We start from the raw sequence: 11,670 nt of genomic DNA, 5'->3' as shown, positions 1-11,670 counted from the left end.
TAACTTTATTATTTAGTTATAACCTAAACTAACTACGTGTGTAAAAGTAAATAGGTTAAGTTAGTAAGGTAGGTACGTCTCGTACAGCAGTAGGTAGGTAGGTAGGTAGGTAGGTAGGTAGGTAGGTAGGTGGTGTGTGTGTGTGTGTGTGTGTGTGTGTGTGTGTGTGTGTGTGCGTGTGTGTGTGTGTGTGTGTGTGTGTGTTTACTTGTTATATATTTAACAAAATTAACTACAATGTAAAAAATACAAAATTGGGTAACAAAATTTAAGGTATGTGCATGACTGTAACCAGATTATTTATTTACCTGAGACTATAGGAAACATCTAAATGTAATCCTGCTGTGATTTATTGATTTTCCTGTGCAGTAGTGTGTCCCAAAATACAACACTAAAACTGTAATATTAAAAGAAAGAAGATATCTGAAAAGGTTAGAAGCTGAGGCTATTAAGATAAATAAATATCTATTACAATATGCAGTACCTTATGGGAAAAAATGGTATTATTCATTGTATTTCATATTATCAACTTTTAATTTTACTGTACTCTGATGATTTTGATAAAATTAGTGTTAGGGTAGAGAAAATAAATGTTAAAATATAAAATTTTACAGAAAAAAAAAAACTCGATATTCAATTATGAGGTTCCAGAGATTATGCAAATAAAGTATGCATACTAAGATAAAAACAAACATTTTAATTCTTAACATGAAAATCACCTTTCACTCAGACTGACTCAATAAAGGCTTTGTAACTTTAGGCAAATCTTTAGTAAAACTATACTAAAAATGTTTTAAAAAACTTGTAATGTTCACTAAAGCTGACTAAATTTTGTGAAGATACACTTGCTACAATCAGAGTTCTATTAAGTACAGTTTCACAATTACAGGTGGTTACAAAAGTTGGTTAAATTCACCAAGGCTATATACAGAGAGTTAAGGTGTATGGTGAAATGTTTAAAGCCTAACTATACTGATCTAATACAATTATCTGCTTTTGTACTTAAAGAAATTGGTGCATTTCCAAAGCATTAAGAAACCTTCAAGTTTCACCAAGGCTATATACAGAGAGTTAAGGTGTATGGTGAAATGTTTAAAGCCTAACTATGTTGATCCAATACAATTATCTGCTTTTGTACTTAAAAAAAGTTGGTGCATTTCCAAAGCATTAAAAAACCTTCAAGTTCACAAGAAGTTTTGTAATTTGTCAGCCAGCCCTCAATCATCCAATTATAAAAAGCCACACATACTAATTTCAGTCAAGCATAAACAAAGTAGACAAGGCAATTTCAGATCATCCTATTAGAATTAGTATTTTGTTTCCACCCCAGTAGCTCCACCCTTTTAGATTTTCACACCAAATTTGTATGAATTGGGTAGTTGTCCATTTGACAACAGAAATGGTAGAAAATTCTCACAATTGAATATAGCAAAAACAATAACACTATTAGAAAAGGTTACAAAAGTTACACCCAAGAATGAATACCATTGCCATCAGTGTAGGAGATTCATGGGTTTTCTAAAATATTCTGCTTTGATATATTGTCTAATAAAAGTAAAATAAAAACACTTTGTACAAGAAAAGCACTGCAAATTTGTTGATATAGAGCTCTACAGAGGTTAGTATTCAAACCATATACATTCTGAAAACAAAGCAAGTGCCTAATTAACTCAATACTTGAGAAAATTGGTTCCTTGACTTGGTTGATTGTTTAAATTAGTGAAATGTAAAAGATCGTTACACCTAAGATTTGTGTTCTTCAGATACTTTTTTTTTAATGTTGTGGATACATTGTAAGGATCAAGAAACAACCATACAACTCTTGGTAGACAAAAAAAATCTGAAACACACTTCTGGTTAGGAATCTAAAACTTAAGATAAAAATTCAAAAAATTACTTTTCACTTGTCTTAGGCCTCTTTAACATAAGACACAAGGTAATGTCAACAACATTTTATTAACTAAAACTTAAATTGTAAAAATAACATTTATACTATAATATTTACTTTCACTTTACATATGAAATATACAATATTTGAAAATATGTACTTTAATGTGGTATAGTGTGAAATTGTTACAAAAGAACATAACATTACAATAAATTTTTCAAGAATACACTCTTCAAAATTAAAGTATATCCTTTCTCACATTTCTTGCCCATTTTCAAATTGATACAACAAACACATCTACTGTACTTACCCAGTTCTGAAACATCAGGAAAGGTACTATTATCCAGAATGTAATTCAGCTTCATCTCTGTTACCAACACTTGTTTATCATCTTTTGTAAAGGTCATCATGAAGGAATTGTTGTTAAAAATCAACACAATTATCTGGGTGCCATTTTTACCTGAACATGTACTGGTTTTAACATCAACTGATGCATTTTGTGGAAGAAAAAGCTTCCCAGTTCCAATCTGAAATATTCGGTTTCTTTTTAATTAGAGTTGAAAGAGTAACAGAAGACATATTTGAGTAAAAATTCAATGAATAGTATTTCTAATTTATCCTAATGCAGAGATGTTTGAAAGCTAAGCTATTAAAGTTTGTGGAATATCTCATTTAAATGTGTTTAAGGATCTTATTAATACTCTTATTTGTAGCAACTTGTATTTATAATAATAATAATAAAATGTTAATTTCATAAGACTGATAACTATTAATAGTAGGACTAAAATATTTAATTTGAGCTTGGTGGTGAAAATATTACAAACATAGTTTTAGAAAGTATAATGCAATTCAGCTTATTAGTAAGTTATAAAACAGGCTAAGTATATTGCATTGTTATAAAGATATCAAAAGACTAGTTATTTGTCATTTATTTTAAAGATTCTTAACTCTTTCAGCACGGGCTTAGTCCTACAGACTCACTTCATAACCATTTCGTGTTTGTTATAGTTTTTTATGCTATAAAAAAATGTCTTGACACAAGTACTGCCAAACAAGAAGTGATAGTTCAGTATAACTGAATAGAGGGAATCACATGCGTCATGACAGTATGTTGCATTCTTATTGGTGGAAAGTTGACACATAATGATATGCACGAGAGAGAGAAGCATTAAAATCAGTCAATGCAAATGGAGGAGAGATAAAAGGCTTGTGGCATGTGTAAAATTTTTTTTGCATATAGAGAGCAGCAATGAACAAGAATAGCTATTTATGTGAGAAGAGGTAATGTACCATATCAGTATGTCAATTTGTGAAACATGGAAGTGGCAATACCATAAAAAAAACAGTTATCTATTATAATAGAAATTACAGCAAGGTTTTGTACTGCAATTTTATTTCAGCTACTATTTAATCTAGTTTGTTAATTTTAAAACAATTTTTAATAGTTCAGACATTATAAAGGGTTAAGTGCTCAAATGAAAATGGATAATTATAAAAGAATAAAACATCTCTTACAAAAAGAAACTGATGCAAAAGAACAATGCTAATTATCAAATACAACCTTTAATATTTGGATTTGATAAACAGAATATTAATTACCAACTAACACTGAACAAGCAATAGCTCAAACTCAAATGTAGTTAACTATAAAAGGTTTGCCATAAGGAAGAAAAATTGGAGAAAACTACAAGTTTGAAATTTTAGAATACTAAATCATAATCATTATTTATCCGTCCACCTGCAATGCAAAGATCTCTGTAGGCTCAACATGGTTTCTGGGAAAACAAGACAACTAGTCTAAACTGATTGTGACATTCCAACCTGATGTACAGTGTGAGAAAATAATTATACAAGTTATACTGAAATGGCTAGTAGTAGTGTGTGCTGCCCTCTTGTGGTATATTAAGATTAAGAAGTTTAATTGAATGTTCATGTCTGTAGTTTAACCATTAACTACAAAAATGTACTGTAACATTCCTATGTAGTGCAGTGGCACCTGAATGAGACAAATATTGTAAAGTAAAGAGTGTATTGATGAAAACATTTATAGATGCATTAATATTTTATTTATTATTATTGTATTTAAATATATGGTCAAAAATCACTGTTGGACCAAATTACAATATTATTTTAAGCTAAAAATTATGCTTGTGGTAAAGGGACTAGTGTTAGTTATCAGTACAGGTGATTAGTGGTTCTTGATGTTCTTTTCATTAAGAGAAGGTTTAAGCCTAGAAAGCAGAAGTCTAAACTATTTTGGGTTCTGTATCCTGTAAACATGGTGTTTGTGTATGTAAAGGGCTAAGGGTCAATTATTTCCCTATTTTTACACAACTTGTTGACTTTGTTAAACATCTTTCGACTTAAATCAACACAACACAAACTTGTTGACTTTGTTAAACATCTTTCGACTTAAATCAACACAACATAAACAAAGGAAAATATCCTTTAACCATCTTGCCCCAGGTATTCTTTACCGTGCACGATAAGATTTTAGTGTCTTAGATTCAAAATTTTGCTAAACTACTTTTTTGTATACAGATTAGTATAGCATAAAATCTTAGATAATAACCCATATTTTAATAGTATACAAGTTTTAAGTTCTTAATTTTATAAGGCAATATTTAAAAAATCCTGAATTTCACCAGTGTGACTCACGTGACACATTTTCTCTAGGTATATTATCTGTAATTTATCATATGATAAAATTACAATTTAAAATTTGGCTACAATGTGTATAAAAATGTATTTTCAAACTTCCTTGGAAAAGTTTTCTACAGAGAACCTGCTGGAAAACCTTTTATAATTAATCTTTACCTCTTTATATCCAAACCTAGCATACAAAGCACACTATCACATCTTCTGGAAGAACTGCCCTCATTTTAACCAAGACATTCTCAGTTAATTTCTGTACACATACAGACACTAACTACTGTTCTCAGATAATTTAACAACTGTGGAATAACTTACCTAATAATGTGTGATAATAGCTTAAATTACTTATTTCTCACAGATGGGTATTTGGATGTGAATATTGTATGTTTTTTTTATCTAGTGGGAGGAAAGGTTTATTAGCCTTGTGTTACCTTACTTTGTGTTCCTTCTCCACTTGAAGAAGTCATAAGGGCACATCGAGGAAAGTACCAACAGCATCTTATACATATGAATGAGATATATAGAAGCACTGCCAAATAAGACTTCTCATACAAGTCCCTAGAAATAAGTGACTTAATCTTTGAAGCTAACCAGAAATGGGTGAGTAACAAATTGCTGAAATTGGTTGATTAATTCGAGGCCAAAGAGAAAATTATTAAAGCAAAAATATATCATAACACTTACCGTTTTATGATCAGTCTTGTTGTATTTGATACTGAAACTAGCTTCCATGGTTAAGATGATGCAAGTCACATTTCCATCCTCTACTATCCAGTTATTTGCAGATGATGGTGTTGAACTTATAGGGCCTTTCACTAGTGCCTGCAGTTGGTGAAAAAGTGCTCGAGTTTGTGTTGTTTTCACTAGAGGTTGAAGTTGGAAAAAAAGTGCTTGAATTTTCAGTGCTGTTTTCAGTAGTGGTTGGTAAAAGGGTAGAGGGGCTACTAGTGGTAATATTATCATTTATATCGTTACCATCTAGTGCCAAAGTAGAAATAACAACAACTTCAGATGTTGTATTACTGAAATCAGTTGTGTTATCCTGGGCTACAGAGAAAAAAAGATATTAAAATTCAATTTGGTATTACAAAAAGAAATCCACAAACTGACATATAAATAACTATTATTCATTCCAATTTACAACACATTACATTGTTAACACCATCTTAATTACACGTACTGTACACAACTTGGGCATGAATGAATTGGTTTTCAGAGTAGAATGTTGGCCAGTTATCTTAGTGCAAAGAATTTTTAAGTACTTCACTGCAAAAAAAAAAAGTGCTTGTAAAACTTTTCCAAGTAGATGGTTTACAAAAATTTGGTATTTTTTAACAATCCAAACAAAGCATGGAAGAAAAAAAGAGGGCATGACATTATTTGACTTTACAATAAATACAGTAATTTGTACATTTAATAACGTACTTTAAATTACAAACTATGCATAAATATTGCCATATTTAGTTTATATTATTTTAATGTTAGGTTTTTTGCCACAAGCCTAAAATCCAACTGTAGGCTCAATGCAGACATAATTTCAGCCAGGCAATGTGACATTTGTTTATATATTAACCTATTAGTAGATGCCCACTATTATAATACGGCACTAATGCTGTTTTTGCTATCTTTACATATTTTCGAACTACCCTTGGTTTTGCAAAAAACATTTTACCTAAAACATTTATTTTGACACAATTTTGTTTTTAAAGATAACCTGCACATTTCCTACTTAGCAGATTAATGGCTAAATACATTGACTAAATACCACCATGCAGTAATCGCACACAGATCTTCCGTAAATCAAATAAATTGATAATTAAATAATGAAAACATGTTTTACTATCACTGTTAATGGTAATAATGATTTTTATTTAAAACATTTTACAGTTGCAATTAGAAATAATTAAGTAGCCAGTTAGTCAATTTATGTACTTTATTTGAATAACATAAACAAAAATATTCAATAAAGCTTTGAGTCAGAATATTTTGTAATCTCTTCCCGTACTCAATGAAATGAGCAGCCAAGTTATCTAAACATCTGATTTGACGAGATTTTATTTGATGTACGTAAAGAAAATCTCATTTTTACAAACACTGCAACTCAATACAACCATATTATAGCTATTAAAAAAGTAACACCATAATTTTAAACAGTCATACATCAAGATACCTTTATTAAGCCTCAAGCATTCTCCAGTTATGCGACTTTTGTTTCCTTTGTCTAGGAAACTACCTGAATCTGATGGTAAAACATTGTTCAAATATTGTACATCTGTTACTGTGAACTTATGAAAAAATTTTTGTTATCCACTCAACCCATCTCTAAACTGTGCAAGTTTAGATTATCTCAAGTTCTCTGATGTCTTCTCAATGAAGAAAATTTCTGTAGCTTTCGAACAGTTATAATTTAACACACAAGTACTTTCACAATCCACAAAAAGGAACATTTACATAATCTACATAAAATTCAAACCTGTATGCTACTGTTAAGCTTGCAACAGTCTAATTTTTGTTCTATCCAATCATATTTAAACTTTCTTTATAGCTGTTTTCAAATATGTGTTTCATTAGTAAATGATCAAATAACTTGATGTGGCACTAATACAATGCTTCAACCAAGATAAACAAAAACTAAGTGAAACACTTCAAAATCAAGAAATGAATAATGTATTCTCAAGGGGTGATAGGTTTCTTTAGCAAAAATAGTATTCTTTGGGATGTGCAGAAAATTTCTAAAATAAATCAACAAGGAAGTAGTTTTGTTTACAACTGTAAAGATATGTACTAAATAAATGCCAAAAAAGGAGAAAATATCCATTCTAAATATTCAAGTTACAATTATTAAAGTATAGTTAGAACTTACACAAGAAACTGACTAAAATTGTTAAGTAACAAAAAGTATGAAAAGCCAAAAGAAATCCTGTCTTCAAACATCATGCACAATAGTTTAGAATTAAATTATTTTTAACCCTAAGCTTTGTACACAAAGATGTACCATACAATCAATGCAACTACATTGTTTAACATTTACAAATGATAAAAGATTTATTCACTATCAGTCACCTGATACAACAATAGTGTGTACACTTTCTCATACTTATTTCAGGCAATTCAATAATGTTCTATATATTTATAAGCTATTCACAACAATGCTGAGGCCTTGAGTGTTGTATCCACAATGATGCAGCTACTTAAATACTTCATGACTAACTAATGGTAGTGAATAATCATAACCAATTTTATTTATAAGGCATATAATACCAAGTATTTTTTTTATATTCTTCAAGTAGCCTAAAACATAAATTAGAATAACATCAATTCATTTTGTAAAATAAAAATTTTTGATAGTTATAGCACTGTCTTAAAGCTTGAAAACCATTAGGGAATGAGTAAGAAAAAACTATAAAGTCTATTCAAATAATATTGTATTATTGTGTTAACAAGTAACATTTAACTTTTCCACACTAGCTATAGAACTTTCATTGTTATAATGATGGTATGATAGGTGTTAACTTTCTAAAAGTTAGCTGCGTAACACTGTTACTAAAATTTTAGTAAATATAAAAGAAGAGACTTCCACAATAATACTATAGCATTTTATATTAATCAATGTTGACCATATAGTCCTAAAGTAACTTAAGTTAAAAGAATGTTAATATGTTCTGTAAATAATGAGTTCAGTCAGGTTATAATAAAACAATTCCAAAGTTTATATCTTAATTTCTATTAATATGATTGATACAAAACTATGAAAAAAAAAAGCACTTCAAACTTTTTCATTAAAATTAAATAGCTACAATACTAACTTGGATGAAAAAAAATTCACATATATAGACATATTAAATATCTGAATAACGATTTTACCATGGCAATGTTTAATTCATGTTCATATGGTTGTATTAGTTTAGAAATACACAGTTGCTATCCAAGGCTTTAACTTTTTCAGCACAGGCTCAGTCCCTGGGACCGACCTCATAACCATTTTGTGCTTGTTATAGTTTTCATGCTATATCTTTTAAATTAATAAATGTATGTTAACGAAATTTGGCAGATCATCAGTAAAAATTACAATGCTTTCAAATGCAAAATATAATTTTTTTTATTTATTAAGTCTCAAGGTTTGTTAAGCAATGTTTTTCTCATGCCCTTTTTCTTTTCTTTTCGCATGTTGCCTATCCAACATGCAAAGTAATTTTCATTTTAAGACTAAAACTACTTTTATGCATAAGAAAATTTTACAATTTCACATGCAAAATCTTTATAAAGTCCAGATAGTTATCAAATGTTTCTTAAGAAAGAAATTTATATTTTATCTGTTATTTTCACTAACAAATCTCTGTACAGGTTCAGTACATTTGACCAATCTTGTAACCACCATCAAAAATTAGGAAATAAATATAAATTATGCCTCTTTTGTTCTAGAATGACAATAAATTGTAACAAGAAAACATAAGTGAAGAGACTAAATAGCTTAAACCTCGTAAAATTATACATTTATAATTTTGATTATATTGACCTTTCAGCAATGCCTGGCTAACAGTACAGAAGTTACAATGAAATGACAAACATGCTCTCATGTTACCATATCCAATAATATAAAACTGACCTTTAGTCTTTACGAAGTGACCTGTCTTGGCTGTGTTTTAGTAAACTAGTATTTTGTAAAATACAGTCACATTTCAATTATTATACATGTATATAGATTATTACTATTTAGAAATAAGTTCTTATACTTTTCTTAAAACATAGAACAGTAAATAAAGAAGTAAAGTAAACAATTCTCTCTTCTAGTTATGACCTTTGTACTCAGTTGCTACTTGACATAGGTTGCTAAGCCTTTTAAAATTTTGCATATGAAGGATATGAAACAAAATAATTTTTTTAGGCTTTAAATATATAGTTGAATAACCAAAAAATCATAAGTTACTATATCGATACCACAGAATTTCACTATAATTTATCAGGCTTTGTAACTATGCTGTATTTGGGTCTGCAAAATATGAAATTTCGAGCAGACTAAAGACACAACCTAACTCCTTGAAATATTGGTTCAAAAGAACAAGATTGCATCCTCACAAATAAAAATGGTAGAGAAAGCCACTAGGGGGACATTCTGAGCTTTTGATTGGTTATTCACGTCATATATGGAAGTAAGTGTATATAAGGGACTGTTTCCTAAAATGGAAAGAGGTGAGCGGGGCCACTGTGTTTGATTCAGTACATGAGTGATATCTCAGCAAATAGAAAAGATACAAGGTTCTTATTTTATATTCCAGCTTGTCAATATCAGTAATTTGAGTTCTTAATTGGTACAAAACCATAGACTTAGTACTCTGACATCACAAATATCTAATTTGAACCAGTGCTGCATTCAATATACTATGTGACACAAAAATCTATGTTTAACTGTGTTTTTTAATATTTACTTTAAAATTAAGAAATGAAATAATGTATAATACTAAAATTTGAATTATGATCTACAGTTCGATACCAAACTTACTGACATAAGTTCATGAAATAGTAGTTCAATAAAATTTTGAACAACATAACGTTTTGGGAGATCATAGGACCTATTGGTCCATCTCAGCTGTTCCATTCTCTAAACTAAATTAAAATAATTTTTAAAAAATCTTAAAGCCAGCCTTTATCATCCATATACTTATCAAGCTTTTTCATAAACTCACTTAAATTTACTGGCTCTACAACATCTGAAGGCAACCCATTCCAAAGACCAACCCCTCCCCCCCCCCACAATTAAGAAAATGAAACTGTCTTAGCTGAAGATAACTTCTACCTTGCCAAAATTTATATTTGTATCCCCTAGTCCTACTATTCTCACTGTTAAATAAGAAAAAAGATGATGCATCAACACTATCAATTCCCTTCACAATCTTAAACACCTCAATCAAACCCCCTCCCCTAACTCCTCTTTTTCAAGAGAAAAACAGTTTGAGAGATTTCAGCCTCTCCTCGTATGACAACCCCTCCATCCCAAGCACCATTCTAGTAACCCTTCTCTGAACCCTTTTCAACAATTCAAAGTCTTTCCAAAGGTAAGGAACTCAAGACTGAACACAATATTCCAAATGTGGCCTAACCAGTGATCTGTACAATGAAATTATAACCTCTTTAGACTTGTATTCAATACTTCGATAGATACAACCTAAAATCCTATTTCTCCTTCCACTAGCAACAGCACACTGCTTGGAATGGCTTTAGACTGATCGACTATTACACCAAGATCCCTTTCTTTCATAATACTATTAAGGTTATTCTCATCCAAATTATACTTATAATTCAAATTATGATAACCCACATGCATTATCTTGCATTTATTGTAATTAAAATCCATCTGCCATTTATTTGCCTAACTCAAATCCTTTTGCAAACAGCAGGATCCTCTTCATAGCTAGCAATACCCAAAACCTTAAAATCTGCAAGTTTAAGTAATTTATTGACTATTCCTTCATTTATGTCATTGATGTAAATCAAAAAGAGCAAAGGTCCTGAGCCCTCAAGTACTCCACTTATGACAGTTTGACTGAACTCCAACCCTCTGCTTTTTTCCACCCAACCACTCTTCTATCCACTTTGCTAATTTATCCCCCACACCTATAGAGCTATTTTTTTACAAGCCATTATGTGGCACCTTGTCAAATGCTTCTGGAAAATCCAAATACACCAAATCTACACCCTTACCCTCGTCTGCATAAGCAGTAACCTTTTCAAAGAATGTTAAAAGATTTGTAAAGCAATATTTTCCATTAGTGAAACCATGTTGACTATCCAATAAAATTCTAAATTTTGTCAAATGACTTTGCAAAGCAATATTTTCCCTTAGTGAAACCATGTTGACTATCCAATAAAATTCTAAATTTTGTCAAATGACTTTGCAAAGCAATATTTTCCCTTAGTGAAACCATGTTGACTATCCAATAAAATTCTAAATTTTGTCAAATGACTTTGCAAAGCATCTTTTAATCAGACTTTCAAAAACTTTCCCCACAACTGATGTAAGACTAATAAGCCTATGATTATTGGAACAATTTTTACCAACCTCCCTTGTAAAAGAGGAGTAACATTAGCTAACTTCCAATCCTACTGGTACCTGCCCACTATTCAAGGAC

At 30.2% G+C, this 11,670-nt stretch overlaps 1 protein-coding gene across 1 annotated transcript in view; it reads right to left on the bottom strand.

The window, feature by feature from the left end:
- The window catches only part of LOC106478428 (lysosome-associated membrane glycoprotein 1-like), a 19,412-nt gene that overhangs the window by 5,387 nt on the left and 2,355 nt on the right, over window positions 1–11,670 (bottom strand). Inside the window, exons 2-3 of the mRNA XM_013938970.2 lie at window positions 5,228–5,590; window positions 2,199–2,415 (exon numbers count right to left, since the gene is read on the bottom strand). Coding sequence (XP_013794424.1) covers window positions 2,199–2,415; window positions 5,228–5,506 — 496 coding nt within the window. The 5' untranslated portion in view covers window positions 5,507–5,590. The remainder of the gene's footprint in view (window positions 1–2,198; window positions 2,416–5,227; window positions 5,591–11,670) is intronic.

Source organism: Limulus polyphemus, unplaced genomic scaffold (genome assembly GCF_000517525.1).
Source record: "Limulus polyphemus unplaced genomic scaffold, Limulus_polyphemus-2.1.2 Scaffold210, whole genome shotgun sequence".
Classification (NCBI taxonomy): domain Eukaryota; kingdom Metazoa; phylum Arthropoda; class Merostomata; order Xiphosura; family Limulidae; genus Limulus; species Limulus polyphemus.
This window is presented reverse-complemented; position numbering and strand designations above follow the sequence as displayed.